General features: G+C 50.1%; 1 protein-coding gene across 2 annotated transcripts in view; it reads left to right on the top strand.

The window, feature by feature from the left end:
- The first annotated feature begins 1,645 nt into the window (after window positions 1-1,645).
- acadvl (acyl-CoA dehydrogenase very long chain) overlaps window positions 1,646-18,612 on the top strand; it is a 35,563-nt gene continuing 18,596 nt past the window's right edge. Inside the window, exons 1-8 of one of the 2 annotated variants that reach the window (XM_033016339.1) lie at window positions 1,646-1,770; window positions 7,209-7,278; window positions 11,369-11,440; window positions 12,347-12,419; window positions 14,450-14,514; window positions 15,613-15,747; window positions 17,466-17,610; window positions 18,232-18,361. In XM_033016339.1, coding sequence (XP_032872230.1) covers window positions 1,709-1,770; window positions 7,209-7,278; window positions 11,369-11,440; window positions 12,347-12,419; window positions 14,450-14,514; window positions 15,613-15,747; window positions 17,466-17,610; window positions 18,232-18,361 — 752 coding nt within the window. In that variant the 5' untranslated portion in view covers window positions 1,646-1,708. Of the gene's footprint in view, window positions 1,771-6,403; window positions 6,423-7,208; window positions 7,279-11,368; window positions 11,441-12,346; window positions 12,420-14,449; window positions 14,515-15,612; window positions 15,748-17,465; window positions 17,611-18,231; window positions 18,362-18,612 lie in introns of those variants that run through there. The other variant, XM_033016340.1, reaches the window with a different exon arrangement.

Genomic DNA, 18,612 nt, shown 5'->3' with positions numbered 1-18,612 from the left:
GCATTTTGCATTGAGTACCACTGTTTCATTTCAACGAGCAGATATCACTCTCAGGTCAATAAGGTGCAAAAAGAGCAAAGAATCAAGCAGTAGGTGGCAGTGGAAAACTATGCAGGGTCAATAGTGGCTCTGTAGTACTTTTCTTTTCAGTCACATCACATAGCATCAAATAGTATAACGTTAGTACCTCCACCAATGTAAAGCACTTTGGTCAACGAGAGTTGTTTTTTAAATGTGTTATAGAAATAAAAGTGACTTGACTTGACTCTCTCCCTTCCTCCCTTTCACACCCTCAAACCCTCCCTCCTTCCCTCACACTCCTCCCTCCCTCCCTCCCTCCCTCCCACTCCTCCCTCCCTCACACTCCCTCCCTCCTTCCCTCACACTCCTCCCTCCCTCACACTCCCTCCCTCCCTCACACTCCTCCCTCCCTCCCTCCCTCACACTCCTCCCTCCCTCCCTCACACTCCACCCTCCCTCCCTCCCTCCCTCACACACCTCTCCCTCTCACACCCAAATCCCCTTTCCCCCTTTCACACCTCTCCCTGTCACCCTCAAACCTCTCCCAACCTCACTCCCAGCCACCCACCCACAACCATCTTTGGACCCATACACAAATACAAAACATTTCTTCCATCGAACGTGTCCAAAGACAGACAGACAGGCAGCTCGATTTGTTACTAACACCTATGAGAGAGAAGCGAGTGTCACCAAACTTCTGAATTCTCTGGTCTGGGGTGGAAGGAACCCTCTCCAAGACACACACACGTGAAGCTCACCGTTTGACCGTAACGTTTTTACAAAATGTTAAACGGTCAGCTCGACATAGACTACAAGACCTACACCAAACCCAAACCAATTAGGAGCAGACGAGGGCATTCGATCCAATTTGTGATCCCAGCTACAAAGACAGATGTGTTACAGCAATTCGTTCTTCCCCCGCACACACAATTAAAGCATGGAATAATCTCCACCCAACTATAGTTACCCAACCAGATGCAACTACATTTAAAGTAGCTCTTTCTTCCCAATAACCCTTTCTGGCTTCAGCCCTCCCTTCACCACCTCCACAGTTTAAATCCCATTTGGAATAGTTTGGCCTCTCTCCCCCTCCCCCCCCCCCCTCCCCCTCCCGCTGACGGACGCCCTCTCCGCCTCGTGCCCTTTCCCGCCTCGTGCCCTTCCCGCCTTTCCGAGGACGATAGGCGAACTACACTTCCCAGCAGCCCTCAGCACGCACACGCGCACATCCCCGGGTGGGGGGCGTTTTTACGTCAAGACGCGGTGACGTCGGTGGGTTTGGGCAGACGACGGTCAACGGGCGAACTCCACTTCCCAGCAGCCCTCAGCACGCACACGCGCACATCCCCGGGTGGGGGGCGTTTTTACGTCAAGACGCGGTGACGTCGGTGGGTCTGGGCAGCCGACGGACGACGGGCGAACTCCACTTCCCAGCAGCCCTCGGCACGCACACGTCCGCGGAGGGGGAGGGGGGGGGCGTTTTTACGTCAAGACGCGGTGACGTCGGTGGGTCTGGGCGGACGACGGTCGACGGGCGAACTCCACTTCCCAGCAGCCCTCAGCACGCACACGTCCGCGGAGGGGGAGGGGGGGGCGTTTTTACGTCAAGACGCGGTGACGTCGGTGGGTCTGGGCAGCGGGCTCTGGGGCAGAGGGAGCCGCCGGCGGGAGGAGGAGGAGGAGGAGGATGAGGAGTGTGAGGACGGCGGTGTGGAGCGGCCGGAGCGCGGCCTGGGCCCTGCGGCCACGGTAATGGTAGCGGTAATGGGCGGCCTCGCCACCCACCGGGGGGGAGAGAGAGGCGAGGGGGGGGGGGGGGTAAATGCTGGGGGCTGTCAACCAGTTTAAATCGGTGGCAGTTGACCTGGGAGTGACCTCGGCCTAGCCCGGGGGGGGGAGGGGCTAGTCCTGAAGAGAGGGGCCGAGTTTCCAATCACTTGTTTCATAGCAAAAGGATTTGAGTATAGGAGCAGGGAGGTTCTACTGCAGTTGTACAGGGTCTTGGTGAGACCACACCTGGAGTATTGCGTACAGTTTTGGTCTCCAAATCTGAGGAAGGACATTATTGCCATAGAGGGAGTGCAGAGAAGGTTCACCAGGCTGATTCCTGGGATGTCAGGACTGTCTTATGAAGAAAGACTGGATAGACTTGGTTTGTACTCTCTAGAATTTAGGAGATTGAGGGGGGATCTTATAGAAACTTACAAAATTCTTAAGGGGTTGGACAGGCTAGATGCAGGAAGATTGTTCCCGATGTTGGGGAAGTCCAGGACAAGGGGTCACAGCTTAAGGATAAGGGGGAAGTCCTTTAAAACCGAGATGAGAAGAACTTTTTTCACACAGAGAGTGGTGAATCTCTGGAACTCTCTGCCACAGAGGTTAGTTGAGGCCAGTTCATTGGCTGTATTTAAGAGGGAGTTAGATGTGGCCCTTGTGGCTAAGGGGATCAGGGGGTATGGAGAGAAGGCAGGTACGGGATACTGAGTTGGATGATCAGCCATGATCATATTGAATGGCGGTGCAGGCTCGAAGGGCCGAATGGCCTACTCCTGCACCTAATTTCTATGTTTCTATGAAACGGAGGATTTTGGGGGTGAAGGAGTTCGGTGAGAAGGGAAATGACCCCCTAAGGGGGCTAACAAGTGGCAAGAGTGTTTTAGAGTCATCTCTAGAATCATTCCTACAGCGTGGAAACTCGCCCTTCGGCCCTACTTGTCCATGCTGTACGTTTGGCAACACTGGGCCTCCTCTGCTCTCTGGAGTTCAGAAGGTTAGGGGGAGGGGGGGGAGTGGGGTGGACCTTATTGAAACTTACAGAATAATGAAAGGCATAGATAGAAACATAGAAAATAGGTGCAGGAGTAGAGGCCATTCGGCCCTTCGAGCCTGCACCGCCATTCAATATGATCATGGCTGATCATCCAACTCAGTATCCTGTACAGACTGGATGATAGGTAGACTGGATGTGGAGAGGATGTTTCCACTGGTGGTGGGAGAGTCTAGTACCAGAGGTCATTTTCTTACAATTAAAGGGTGCTCTTTTAGAAAGGAGTTACTTCTTTAGTCAGAGGGTAGTTAATCCGAGGAACTCATTGTCACAGTCAGTTATGGGCTGGCGTGAAGTTACAGAGAAGGACTTTAACTGGACTTGTAATCAAACACTCTCCTTGCAAACACAAATCAGCTCAGCAAACCTATCTGATCCTCAGTTTTTTGTTTACTAATCAGAAATTCTTTTTGGCTAAAATTTAAGATATTGATCCACACCAGAGAACAGTCAGTCCTTTGGCCCTTTGGCCCACAATGGTTGTGCTGAACATGATGCCAAGTTAAACTCATCTCCCGGTACCTGATCCATATCCCTCCATACCCTGCAGTTCTATGTGCCAATCTAAAAGCCTCTTAATGCCACTAGGATGTTTGCATCCACCATCAACCTTGGCAATATGTTCAAGGCCCCCACCACTCTTAGTGCTAAAAAAAAGTGCTATGCGTATCTCCATTAAACTTTCCCCTTCTCACCGTATTCATAGTCATAGAGTGAGTGATACAGTGCGGAAAAGGTCCCTTCGGCCCAACTTGCCCACACCGGCCAACATGTCCCAGCTACACTAGTCCCACCTGCCCGCGCTTGGTCCATATCCCTCCAAACCTGTCCTATCCATGTATCTGTCTAACTGTTTTTTAAACGATGGGATAGTCCCAGCCTCAACTACCTCCCCTGGCAGCTTGTTCCATACACCCATCATCACCCATTGTGTGAAAAAGTTACCCCTCGGATACATCTTAAATCTTTTCCCCTTCACCTTGAACCTATGTCCTCTGGTCCTCGATTCCCCTACTCTGGGCAAGAGACTCTGTACATCTACCTGATATATTCCTTTCGTGATTTTGTACACCTCTATAAGATCACTCCTCAACTTCCTGCACTCCAAGGAATGGAGACCCAGCCCTGCTCAACCTCTCCCTGTAGCTCAGGCCCCCTAGTCCCAGCAACATCCTCGTAAATCTTTTCTGAATCCTTCCAAGCTTGACAATATCTTTCCTATCACATGGTGCCCAGAACTGCACACAATATTCTAGATGCGGTCTCATCAACGTCTTATTCACTAGCACTATAGCCCAGTCTTGGACAGTGAAGACCATGTATCCACCAATATTGTACCCACTATAATCTATGTCCACCAGCAAGGGCATGTATGCACAAGATTAACTGGAGAGCTGTTTCAAAGAGCTGGCACCAGGTCGATGGGCAGAGTAGCCCCATTGTCTTGAGTCATCATCCCTTAGGTGTAACTATGTGACCTTAGCCCTTGTAATCTATAATCAGTTCAATCAAGTGACTCAGTTTTCTAACAGGTAGAAGTCCAATCCCGCCTGAAGTCTTGCAAACGATACAGTGGACAAACAGCCCAGAAATGAATTGGTTCAATAGACAATAGGTGCAGGAGTAGGCCATTCGGCCCTTCGAGCCAGCACCGCCATTCAATGTGATCATCCCCAATCAGTACCCCGTTCCTGCCTTCTCCCCATATCCCCTGACTCCGCTATCTTTAAGAGCCCTATCTAGCTCTCCCTTGAAAGTATCCAGAGAACCTTCCTCCACCGCCCTCTGAGGCAGAGAATTCCACAGACTCACCACTCTCTGTGAGAAAAAGTGTTTCCTCGTCTCCGTTCTAAATGGCTTACCCCTTATTCTTAAACTGTGTGTGTGGCCCCTGGTTCAACGATACTTTATTGTCACATGTACCGAGATACAGTGAAATTCATTTTTGTATGTAGTGATACTTGTACTGAACTGTAAACAAAATGAATTTTGCTGCACCTCAGTACACATGACACTCCCGCACGCTAAAGACGTACGGGTTTGTGGTTGTGTAGAAAGGAACTGCAGATGCTGGCTTATACCAAAGATGGACTCAAAGTGCTGGAGAAACTCAGTGGGTCAGGCAGCATCTGACTGGGGTCTGAAAAAGAGTCCCGACTCGAAACATCGCCCATCCTCTTTCTCCAGAGATGCTGCTTGACCCGCTGAGTTACTCCAGCACTTTGTGTTTGTAGGTTAATTGGCTTCGGTAAAATTTGCCCTAGTGTGAAGGACAGTGTTGGTGTATGGGGGTGATTGATCGGTGGTTAGCGCAGACTCAGTGGACCGAACGGCCTTTAAACTGCATCTCTAAAGTCCAATAAAGTTCCATTGAACCATTGAACAAATTAATTTCTGGGCTGTTTGTCCACTGCTTTATTTGCCTGATCGTGAAATATAAAAAATACCCTAAACACTCAGTAGGTATGGCAGTGTCTGTGGAAGGAAGATTCTGCAATGAGTTTCCTTTGTGGATTATTTATTAAATGCAAGGTATCTTTGGCACAGAATGCTGGAGTAACTCAGCGGGACAGGCAGCATCTCTGGAGGGAAAGAATGTCACCCATTCCTTCTCTCCAGAGATGCTGCCTGTCCCGCTGAGTTACTCCTACATTTTGTGTCTATCTTCGGTTTAAACCAGTTCCTTCCTACACAAGGTATTTCAGGAGCTGCTTGTGGACAAAGGAATGGTGCTGCTTCTTGAAATTAGTTCATGTCTCAGGTCAAAGACTTGGTCTCTCCTTCTACATTCATTGTCTGACCAGCTGAGTTTGTGGTCACCCCCCCCACCCCCCCATTTTGATTCTATTTCAGGTTCCAGCAACTACAGTTTTGTTACTTTCATGCTCACTCTGTCCAGGGCCAGGGTTCAGTGAGCTCTGAACATTGCCCTGGTGTGAGGTTTCAGTATTCTCTCCTCCAAAGGGGGGTTGTGGGGACACTCATGGAATCGATGGATCCCCTGAGCAAAATGGGGATATGGGGCAGGGAGATGAGGATTTGGTTTTAAGGAACAGCAAATGCTGGAAAATCGAAGGTAGACAAAAGTGCTGGAGAAACTCAGCGGGTGCAGCAGCATCTATGGAGCGAAGGAAATAGGCAACATTTCGGGCCGAAACCCTTCGCGACAAGAATCGTCCCTGGTCTGATGGATAGTGGAGCAGGCTTGAATGATCTAACGGCGTTGTCCTTTTTTGTTCCATCCATAGGGGAAGGCCATGCAGCCCTCATGGACACATGGTACAAATTACCAAACAACTCAAATTTCAGGGTCGCGTTCTGTGTGTCAACCCAGCTGCTGCCTGTCGTGGCTGTAATAGGATCTGCCTCAGTTCCCCCAGCCCCTCCTGCCTAATTTCTCCCAGCCCATCCTCCCCAAGTTCCCTCTCTTGCCCTGTTTTTTTCACCCTGCCCCTCCTATTCCGGTTTCTCCCCATGGGCCCAGTTTCCTTCCCCCCCCCTCTCCCGTTGTGGTTCAAGACTCCATAAGTACAGAACACAGGGATATCACACTTATACAGCAATCACTCTGATGGTAATATCACCAATTAGTTATTTGTGGGCTGTGTGGGAAGTTTGTTCGTGCTCTGCTGTGTTTTTTTTTTCCCTCAGTGAAGCATGATAACAGCTTTATGCTAAAACAGGAGAGAGAGAGAGAGAGAGGAAGATAGACTATAATGGATGGGATTTATATAGCGCCTTTCTAATACTCAAGGCGCTTGTAATTACACCTCTGTTTCTAAATGCGTTGCTGCGATGACTTGGAAGCATGGGTGACCCCTGGATCTCCGGATTGTGTGCATTTTAAACATTCAGCCTCTATCCACGGTGGTGCAGTGTTAGTGCGGCTGCTTCACGGTGCCAGAGACCCGGGTTCGAATCCCTCCACATTGTACCTTGTGGAGTGCGGCTTTGAGGGGTTGCAGTGGGTGGTAAGAAAGCCGGTGAAGAGGGAAACGGGTAAGAGGCGTGTGTGAGAGGGTAGGTTTCGGCTAAATAAGTAAGTGGGATTATTGTCTTGCTCTGACACGGCACAAGGAACACGGGATAAGTCCACACTGAAGTTACAGGTGCAACGAGTTTGATCCTGACTACAGGTACTATTCTCCCTGTGGCCATGTGGGTTTTCTCCGGGTGCTCCGGTTTCCCCCATGTCCCAAAGACGTACAGGTTTGTAGGTTATTTAATTGCCTTTTTAAATTGTCCTTAAGTGTTTGGGATAGAATCAGGGAAGGGTGATCGCTGGTCAGCGCAGACTCGATGGGCCAAAGGGCCTGTTTCCGCACCTTATCTCTAAACTAAACTAAACTTTCCCTTTCAGATCCTGGTACTCTCCAGCTGGCTGCCTCGTGGTTGATGATGGACGTCACTATTCCTCTCCGGCCACCCAGGTACATGAATCGCTCTCGGCACCGTGGGGAGACCCTCTCCTTTATGTCCCAGACTGTGGGCAGAAACAAAATCACAATAATATACAGCAATAAAAAAGAGTTGTAATCTCATGTGGAATTCTTTGCCACAGAAGGCTGAGGAGGCCGTGTCAATGGATATTTTTAAGGCAGAGATGGATAGAATCTTGATTAGGTCGGGTGTGGGGAGAAGGCAGGAGAATGGGGTTGAGAGGGAAAGATGGATCAGCCGTGATTGAATGGCCTTATTCTGCTCCAAGAACGTATGAGCTTATCTCAACTCTGCCTTCTTACCCCTGAGAGCCGTTCACCCCCTCTCCTGTCGACGATCTGTCCTACTCTCCTTTAAAAATAGACGTACCTCTGCTTTGACAATCCTTCGAGGAAGAGAGGACTCGCCACCCTCTGAGGGTTGAATGGGCCGACTGGCCTAATTCTGTTCCTATGTCTTTTGGTCCAGCTCAGGCCCCGTATAACGTAATAGACAATAGGTGCAGGAGTAGAGGCCATTCGGCTCTTCGAGTCAGCACCGCCATTCACTGTGATCACGGCTGATCATCCACACTCAGTACCCTGTTCCTGCCTTCTCCCCATATCCCTTGACTCCGCTATCTTTAAGAGCTCTATCCAACTCTCTCTTGAAAGCATCCAGAGAATTGGCCTCCACTGCCTTCTGAGGCAGAGAATTCCACAGATTCACAACCCACTGGGTGAAAAATATTTCCTCATCTCAGTTCTGGATGGCCAACCCCTTATTCTTAAACTGTGGCTCCCTGGTTCTGGACTCCCCCAACATCGGGAACATGTTTCCTGCCTCTAGCGTGTCCAAACCCTTAATAATCATACATGTTTCAATAAGATACCCTCTCACCCTTCTAAATTCCAGAGTATACAATCCCAGCCGCTCCATTCTATCAACATATGACAGTCCCGCCATCCTGGGAATTAACCTGGTGAACCTACGCTGGGCTCCCTCAATAGCAAGAATGTCCTTCCTCAAATATGGAGACCAAAACTGTACACAATACTCCAGGTGTGGTCTCACCAAGGTCCCGTACAAATGAAAATGGAATAAGACCAAGCCCACCCATTGAACAAAGTCTTCCATTTATATAACACCCATTCATACAGTGACAGCACTAGTATCGTAAGACAGTTGACACTGAGACATATTATTAGGGGAGGTGATCAATGATTCAGTCAAGGATTAGGCATTTTAAAGGATTATGAGAGGTTTAGAGAGGGGTTTGTGAGTCCAGAATAGTTAGCTTTGTAAATTCAAGATTCAATGTAATTGTCACATGTACCAATTAAGGTACAGTGAAATTTGAGTTACCATACAGCCATACTAAGTAAAAAAGCAAAAATACACACAGCACATAAAATAAAGTTGAACGTAAACATCCACCACAGTGGAGTCAACATTCCTCACTGTGATGGAAGGCAATAATGTTCAATCATCTGAATTATCCTTCGTGTGCAGGAAGTGCTAGTGTACGGGCTGATCACTTGTCGGGCGTGGACTCGGGCCAAAGGGCCTGTTTCCACGTTGTATGTCAACAATCTAAAGTCTAAAGCTGCATGGGTTATGGTGATGCGGAGAAGGTTACACAGATAGGGAGGCAGGAAGCGTTAAAGCAACAGAGGGTATTAAAGGTCAGGGTGAGCTAGCAGCGATAGGGAAGATGAAGGGCTGGAGAGAGAATGCAGAGAGAGCGAGAGAAGTCTGGAGCAGGTTAGAGAGGATAGAACAGTGGGAAACGAATGCAGAGGGAGAGAAGATGACATGTGGGAAACAACACCCACGGTCTGAGGTTCTGCAATGATTTTCCTTTGTGGATTATTTATTAAATGCAAGGTATTTTAGGCACAAAATGGTGGAGTAACTCAGCGGGACAGGCAGCATCTCTGGAGAGAAGGAATGGGTGACGTTTCGGATCCCTACTTTTTTGCATATCTTTTATTCATTGTTCTTTATCTCTCTACATCATCGCCTATATCTTTCTCGTTTCCCTTGTCCTTAACCAGTCTGAAGAAGGGTCTCGACCTGAAACGTCACCCATTCCTTCTCTCCAGAGATGCTGCCTGTCCCGCTGAGTTACTCCTACATTTTGTGTCTATCTTCGGTTTAAACCAGTTCCTTCCTACACAAGGTATTTTAGGAGCTGCTTGTGGACAAAGGAATAATACTGCTTCTTAAAATGAGCTTCATGCACAGTTGCTCTGTGCCAAGAGTGGAGAAGCTTTGATTGTCACACGCACTGGGAACAGTGAACTTCTCACTTGCAGCAGCTTAGCAGGCCCCGGAACGTAACAAGGCAATAAAAGCCTGTGTTTGTGTTGCTCAGGGTGTGGGTTGTGGTGGGGTTAATGGTTCAGCTTGTAGCCGTGACTGTGTCAGTGACTGCAAGTTTCTGGGTGAGGGGTCGTCGACTGACCGGCTGAGCTGCACTCTGCAGCCATGGCGGTGCTGGAATGCAGGCAGAGGTGACAGCAGCTGCTCCCTCTTTCATAGCAAAAGGATTTGAGTATAGGAGCAGGGAGGTTCTACTGCAGTTGTACAGGGTCTTGGTGAGACCACACCTGGAGTATTGCGTACAGTTTTGGTCTCCAAATCTGAGGAAGGACATTATTGCCCTAGAGGGAGTGCAGAGAAGGTTCACCAGACTGATTCCTGGGATGTCAGGACTGTCTTATGAAGAAAGACTGGATAGACTTGGTTTATACTCTCTAGAATTTAGGAGATTGAGAGGGGATCTTATAGAAACTTATAAAATTCTTAAGGGGTTGGACAGGCTAGATGCAGGAAGATTGCTCCCGATGTTGGGGAAGTCCAGGACAAGGGGTCACAGCTTAAGGATAAGGGGGAAATCCTTTAAAACCGAGATGAGAAGAACTTTTTTCACACAGAGAGTGGTGAATCTCTGGAACTCTCTGCCGCAGAGTGTAGTCGAGGCCAGTTCATTGGCTATATTTAAGAGGGAGTTAGATGTGGCCCTTGTGGCTAAGGGGATCAGAGGGTATGGAGAGAAGGCAGGTACGGGATACTGAGTTGGATGATCAGCCATGATCATATTGAATGGCGGTGCAGGCTCGAAGGGCCGAATGGCCTACTCCTGCACCTAATTTCTATGTTTCTATGAGAGGTGGGACAGGGATAGAGAGGTGGGGAGAGCAGAGAGGGGAGGGAGGGCAGCGTAGAGACAAGAAGGGGGAGGACAGAGAGAGAGAGAGAGTGTGTGTGTGTGCTTTCACTGTCAAGACTCCACTGATCACTTTGTTTATTCAGCAAATACTTAGTCGAAATAATGTACTGCAGATGGTGGTTTACACGAAAGGACCCAATGAGCTGGAGTAACATAACAGATTAGGCAGCTTCTGTAGGATCCGAGCCGAAACGTTTACCTATCCATGTTCACCAAAGATGCTGTCCGACCAACTGAGTTTTTCCAGCACTTTACGTCCTTTTCAGCAAAGACTTGGTGTGTGTATGGAACAAGCCGTCACAGGAGGTAGTTGAGGCTGGGACTATCCCAATATTCAAGAAACAGTTCGACAGGTACATGGATAGGACCGGTTTGGAGGGATATGGACCAAGCGCAGGCAAGTGGGACGTGTTGATGGGACATGTTGGCCGATGTGGGCAGGTTGGGCCGCAGGGCCTGTTTCTATCACTCTACAGACGTTACAGGGCTGTTCCATGTTTCCCCAGCCCTTAAACCCACCGCTTTCCTCCACCTTCAGCCATTTAGGACTGAGGTGAGGAAAAAAACCTTTTCTCGTTGTGAATCTGTGGAATTCTCTGCCACAGAAGGCAGTGGAGGCCAATTCACTGGATGTTTTCAAGAGAGAGTTAGATTTAGCTCTATGTGCTAAAGGAATCAAGGGATATGGGGGAAATAGCAGGAACGGGATACTGATTCTGAATAATCAGCCATGATCATGTTGGATGGCGGTGCTGGCTCGAAGGGCCGAATGGCCTACTCCTGCACCTATTTTCCATGCTTCTACCTCTGACCCCGCTCGGAGATGTTTCTGCTCACCAGCTCTCGTGTTTCTGCTTTTACTTCAGGCTGTGCTGGAGAAAGCAGCCGCAGAATCGGCAGCAGCAAAAGCCACGAAGGAGAAGAAGCCCGTTGCCTTGGTACGTCCTGGCGCCGTTCCGTGTGCGCCGCCGGAGTTGCCGCGAGATCCAGCGCGGTATCCCCGTGGCGCAGGCTGGGAGAGGGGTAGATGGGGGATGCTGCTGCTGCTGGAGTCCTGGTGGCGTTCGTTCCTCTCTGCATGTTATCGAGCCGACAGGCGTTGGGGTTAGCTGGCCAGTGTTGCCTCACACAGCCACAGCACAATCACGGCACAGAGAGGGAGAGAGCAGGGGAACATGCCCTTTGGTCCGACGCTGCACTGATCCCATTTTATTCTCCGCACTTCCCCAAATGACCACGGTGGCGAAGCCGTTTGAACGTTCTCCCTGGGACCGCGTGGGTTTTCTCCGGGTGCCTCTGCTTTCCACCCACAAGCCAAACACGCGCGGGTTTGCAGCTTAATTGCCTTTCGGTAAATTAAAAATTGTCCGTAGCGTGTAGTGCTAGTGTGCGGGGTGATCGCTGGTCGGTATGGACCCGGTGGGCTGAAGGGCCTGTTTCCACACAGTATCTCTAAAGTCTGAACCACCTCCCATCCACAGATTTTACCATTCCCCTATGCACAGGAGTAAAGTGCAGTGGCCTATTAGCCTACCAACCCTTTACTTACCATGAAGGGTCTCGACCCGAAACGTCACCCGTTCCTTCTCTCCAGAGATGCTGAGGAGTAAGGTGCAGTGTCCTATTAGCCTCTCACCCCTTAACTTACCTTTATGAGGCAGATGGGGCCACGGCTTATTGAACCTGTGCAGTACATAGATCTACAGCAGTACTATCCCATCAATCGCATCCCCGGAGCAGTCGGAGAGGAGGGGGGAGGTGGGGTGGGGAGCACTGACTGGCGGAACAGCGGGTCAGGGCTAGGGTACGTCGGCTGACAAACTTCTTGTCCATTTCCTTTACAGGAATCCAAGTCGTTCGCCATGAACATGTTCCGTGGCCTGATCGTAACCGAGCAAGTTTTCCCCTTCCCCTCAGGTACGAGTCGGGTTTTCACAGATTAAGCAGCGTTGCTTGTGTACCAGGACCTGTCGACGATGGCAATATTTAACAGATAGAAACATAGAAAATAGGTGCAGGAGTAGAGGCCATTCGGCCCTTCGAGCCTGCACAGCCATTCAATATGATCATGGCTGATCATCCAACTCAGTATCCTGTACCTGCCTTCTCTCCATACCCCTTGATCCCTTTAGCCACAAGGGCCACATCTAACTCCCTCTTAAATATAGCTAATGAACTGGCCTCAACTACCTTCTGTGGCAGAGAATTCCACAGATTCACCACTCTCTGTGTGAAAAATGTTTTTCTCATCTCGGTCCTAAAAGATTTCCCCCTTATCCTTAAACTGTGACCCCTTGTTCTGGACTTCCCCAACATCGGGAACAATCTTCCTGCATCTAGCCTGTCCAACCCCTTAAGAATGTTGTACGTTTCTATAAGATTCCCCCCTCAATCTTCTAAATTCTAGCGAGTACAAGCCGAGTCTATCCAGTCTTTCTTCATATGAAAGTCCTGCCATCCCAGGAATCAGTCTGGTGAACCTTCTCTGTACTCCCTCTATGGCAAGAATGTCTTTCCTCAGATTAGGAGACCAAAACTGTATGCAATACTCCAGGTGTGGCCTCTCCAAGACCCTGTACAACTATTGATGTACAGAGGGATCAAGCCCACTGCTCTGTGACAGCACCAACACAAGTAGACAGAGTCCAGCTTCAGGGACAGTTTCTTCCCAGCTGTTATCAGGCAACTGAACAATGTAATCAACAACTAGAGAGCGGTCGTGAGCTGCTATCTCCCTCATTATAGACCCTTGGACTATATTTGATTTGTCTTTATCTTGCACTAAACGTTATTCCCTTTATCGTGTATCTGTACACACTGTGGACCGCTCAAGTGTAATCATGCTTTGTCTTTCTGCTGTCTCGTTAGCACGCAACAAAAGCTTTAGCAGAATTAGGCCATTCGGCTCATCAAGTCTACTCCGCCATTCAATCATGGCTGATCTATCATTCCCTCCTAACCCCATTCTCAAAAGCTGGGTGCATGTGACAATAAACTAAACTCAAACTCAGTGGTAAAGGCCTATGGTATTCTTGCCTTCATTGTTCAGGGCATTGAGTATGAGTGTCGGGAAGGATCGGGTTTTAAGTCGGCTGTATATAATCCATTAGGGTGGCAAAGAAGGCTTTTGATACATTGGTCTTCATCATTCAGGGGGCTGAGCATCGAGGTTGGGACGTTACATCCCAGTTGTTCAAGACGTTGGTGAGGCCACATTCAGAGTATTGAGTTCAGTACTGGTCACCCTGCTGTAAGAAATGTGTCATTAAGTCAGATAGAGTGCCGAGAAGATTTACAAGAATGTTGCCATGACTTGAAGGCCTGAGCTATAGGGAGAGGTTGGGCAGATGAGCCTTTATTCCTTGGCATGCAGGAGGCTAAGATGTGATCTTAGTGTATAGAGTCATGAGGGGAGTAGATAGAGTACAAGCACATTATTTACCCAGTGTAGGGGAATCAAGAACCAGGTTTAAGATGAGATGGGAAAGATCTAATAGATGCTTGAGGGGGCGTTGATAATGCTGCTGGCCTTGCTGATGCAGTGTAGATGAAGTCAATGGAAGGGAGGTTGGTTTGCGTGATGGTCTGGGCTGGTCCACAACACTCTGCAATATCTTGTGGTCTTGGATGGAACTGTTCCCAAACCATGCTGTGATGCCTTCCGATAAAATACTTCCTGCGACGCAGCTTCATGGCCAAGACAGAGCATTGCTCTTTAAAGGCCTCCGGTCCTGCTGAAAATGTAAACATCAGCAGGTCACAATGTTAATAGACGATTAGACATTCGGCCCTTTGAGCCAGCACCGCCATTGATTGTGGTCACGGCTGATCATACCGTGGGCCCCCAATGGGGACAGAAGGAGAAGACTAAACTATCAAAGCAAAGAGTTTTCTTCCTCCCTTCCACAAGTGAACTAACGCCTCTCCTTCAATGTGTGTTTATCCAGTTCTCACCGACGAACAAGCTCAGTTTCTCCGTGAACTGACGGGCCCCGTCAGCAAGTTCTTTGAGGTATGTTATTTAACCTCAATCCCCTCGCCCTCTCTCAATCTTCTCCCCGCACCTAAGACGTACAGGTTTGTAGGTTAATTGGCTTAGTATAATTGTAAATTGTCCCTCGTGTGTATAGCATAGTGTTAGTGTGTGTGGGGATCGCTGGTCAGCGTGGACTCAGTGGGCCGAAGGGCCTGTTTCCACGCTGTATGTCTAAAGTCTGAACCACCTCCCATCCACAGATTCTACCATTCCCCTGTGCACAGGAGTAATGAACCTACCAACCCTTTACTTACCATGAAGGGTCTCCACCCGAAACGTCACCCATTCCTTCTCTCCAGAGATGCTGCCTGTCCCACTGAGTTACTCCAGCATTTTGTGTCTGAAGCTTCGGTTTAAACCAGCATCTGCAGTTCCTTCCTGCATCTTACTTGCCTTTATGAAGCTGATGGGGGCCAGTTGGCTTATTGAATGTATGCAGAACATAGATCTCCAGCAGTACAATCCCATCAATCGCATCCTCCCTCCTAATTGTCTGAAGAAGGGTTTCGGCCCGAAACGTTGCCTATTTCCTTCGCTCCATAGATGCTGCTGCACCCGCTGAGTTTCTCCAGCACTTTTGTCTACCTTCGATTTTCCAGCATCTGCAGTTCCTTCTTAAAAACGAATTGTCCTTGCACCTGTGCAGCCTGACAAAGCAGTCGGAGAGGAGGGGGGAGGGAGCACTGACTGGGGGAACAGCGGTGACCCACTTCTTATCCCTTTCCCTAGTGTGCGGGGATCACAGGTCGGCGTGGACTCGGTGGGCAAAAGGGCCTGTTTCCGCACAACTAAACCTTTATTTTTTGTAACTACTCCCTGAGATATTGGTGGTGGCACCGTGAATCTTCCCCTCTGCCGATCAGAGAGGCGGGTAACATTTTGGGCTGCTGCTGCTCGTGACTGGGGCCAGGGCTCCGTGACTGAATCGGGAGAAATGCTTCCCCCTCTCCCTCCCCCCCTCCCTCCCTCCCTCCCTCCGCACCTACACCTGCCACGTTGTGACGCGGATAGTCTTCGCGGCCCAGAGGATGATTGGTGTGAAACGGCTCTCTCTCGCCCCCTTCCCCTCCGCAGGAGGTCAACGATCCAATGGCCAACGACTCTCTGGAGATGGTGGAGGATGGGACCATGCAGGGCCTGAAGGAGATGGGGGCCTTTGGTCTCCAGGTGCCCTCTGAGTTTGGGGGACTGGGTCTTACCAACACACAGGTAAGCCCGGGCAAGGGGTGGCGGCATTCTCAGACCCAGCAGCTGGGGTCATAATGTCATGTGATAGGAGCAGAATTAGGCCATTCGGCCCATCAAGTCTATTCAGCCATTAAATCATGGTTGTTCTAACTTTCCCTCCTAACCCCATTCTCCTGCCTTCTCCCCATAACCCCTGACACCTGTACCAATCAAGAATCTATCTGAAGAAGGGTCTCGACCCGAAATGTCACCCATTCCTTCTCTCCAGAGACGCTGCCTGTCCCGCTGAGTTACTCCAGAATTTTGTGTCTATCTTCGATTTAAACCAGCATCTGCAGTTCCTTCCTACACCAGATTCTATCTATCTCTGCCTTAAAAATATCCATAGGCAGCCTCCACAGCCTTCTGTGACAAATAATTCTACAGATTCACCGCCCTCTGACTAAAGAGATTCATCATTTCCTGGCTAAAGGAACATCATTTCTGTGCTCTCTGGTCCTAGACTCTCCCAGTAGTGGAAACAATAGACAATAGGTGCAGGAGCACTCTCACCATCGACGGCACCACTGTCTCCCCATCTCCCCAGGCCCGCAACCTTGGCGTGATCTTTGATTCCACCCTCTCCCTTGAGCCTCACATCCGCCATGTGATTAAAACCTCCTTCTTTCATCTCCGCAACATCGCCAAACTCAGACCCTCTCTCACATCGCCCGCTGCTGAAAGACTCATCCATGCCTTCATCTCCTCCCGACTGGACTATTGCAACTCACTTCTCCTTGGCATCAGCTCCACCTACATCAACCGACTCCAACTGGTCCAGAACGCAGCCGCCCGACTCATTACCCACACCAAATCCTGGCATCACATCACTCCAGTCCTCAAACAACTTCACTGGCTTCCCATCTCCCACCGGATCAACTACAAAATCCTGATCCTCACCTACAAAGCCCTCCACCATCTGGCCCCCCCATATCTCACTGACCTCCTCTCCCCCTACCAACCCTCACGGTCCCTCAGATCCACATCAGCCGGTCTCCTCTCCATCCACAAGTCCAACCTCCGCAGTTTTGGGGACAGAGCCTTCTCCAGGGCAGCTCCCAGGCTCTGGAACTCCCTCCCCCAACTGATCCGCAATTCCGTGTCCCTCACCATCTTCCAGTCCCGCCTCAAGACCCATCTCTTCACCTCTGCCTATCCTTAGCTCCACGTCCCCCTCCCTTTTCATCTGTGCATTAATTGCCTCATATTGTGTTTTGTATTGAATTCTGTCTTTACTTTGTGTACTAGTCATGTCTCTACTATTTATTTCATTCCCCTTACATGTTTTTCCTCTACCTGCAAAATATTTGTAAGGTGTCCTTGAGACTCTTGAAAGGCGCCCATAAATAAAATGTATTATTATTATTATTAGGAGTAGGCCATTTGGACCTTCAAGCCAGCACCGCCATTCAATGTGATCATGGCTGATCATCCCCAATCAGTACCCCGTTCCTGCCTTCTCCCCATATCCCCTGACTCTGCTATTTTTAAGAGCTCTATCTAGCTCTCTCTTGAAAGCATCCAGAGAACCGGCCTCCACCACCCTCTGAGGCAGAGACATCATATCCACATCCATTCTATCCAGGTCTTTCATTATTCGGGAGGTTTCAATGAGGTCCCCCCCCTCCAGCGAGTGCAGGCCCAGTGCAGGCGGGTCAGGCAGTTTCCGGCACCTCAGCTGTCGTGCCTTTGCTTTGCAGTACGCTCGGCTGGTTGAGATTGTCGGCATGCATGACCTGAGTGTGGGGATCACTCTGGGGGCTCACCAGTCCATCGGCTTCAAGGGGATCCTCTTGTTTGGGAACGAGGCGCAGAAGAAGAAGTACCTTCCAAAGCTGGCTACAGGTGTGTAACATGGAGCAGTGGCGGGTTGGGTGGTGTGCGCTTAGACCTTAGAGATACAGCGCGGAAACAGGCCCACCGAGTCCGCGCCGACCAGCAATCACCCCGTACACTATCTCGACCCTACACATTATAGACAATAGGTGCAGGAGTAGAGGCCATTCGGCCCTTCGAGCCAGCACCGCCATTCAATGTGATCATGGCTGATCATCCCCAATCAGTACCCCGTTCCTGCCTTCTCCCCATACCCCCTGACTCTGCTATCTTTATGAGCCCTATCTAGCTCTCTCTTGAAAGCATCCAGAGAACCCGCCTCCACCACAGACTCACAACTCTCTGTGAGGAAAAAGTGTTTCCTCGTCTCCGTTCTAAATGGCTTACCCCTTATTCTTAAACTGTGTGGCCCCTGATTCTGGACTCCCCCAATATCGGGAACATGTTTCCTGCCTCTAGCGTGTCCAAACCCTTAACAATCTTATATGTTTCAATGAGATCCCCTGGGATCATTCTTGTAAACCTCCTCTGGACCCTCTCCAGAGCCAGCACATCCCTCCTCACATATGGGGCCCAGGTCTGCTCAGAGTGATACACGGCATTAGATAAATGCAGGCACCTTTTGTCCAGGTGAAACCATGGCTGCCTTCTGCCTGACGGAGTCGGCGAGCGGCTCTGACGCAGCCTCCATCAAAACCACCGCCGTCAGGAGTGACTGTGGAAAGCACTACATCTTGAACGGGAGCAAGATCTGGATCAGGTACCCGCTGGGTGAGGGTGGAGCGTGGGAGGGTGGGCTGGTGTGTGGAGGGGGTGGGGACGGATAGGGGTATGGAGGGGGTGGGGGGGGCTGGGGTGTGGAGGGGGTGGGGCAGGCTGGGGTGGGCTGGGGGTGGGGTAGGCTGGGGTGTGGAGGGGGTGGTGTGGGACAGGCTGGGGTGTGGAGGGGGTGGGGACGGATAGGGGTATGGCGGGGGTGGGGCAAGGACTGGGTGTGGAGTGGGTGGAGGG

The sequence above is a fragment of the Amblyraja radiata genome, unplaced genomic scaffold, assembly GCF_010909765.2.
Source record: "Amblyraja radiata isolate CabotCenter1 unplaced genomic scaffold, sAmbRad1.1.pri S43, whole genome shotgun sequence".
In the NCBI taxonomy this organism is placed as follows: Eukaryota; Metazoa; Chordata; class Chondrichthyes; order Rajiformes; family Rajidae; genus Amblyraja; species Amblyraja radiata.
Note: the sequence above shows the minus strand (reverse complement) of the source record. Positions and strands in the feature narration are given on the sequence as shown.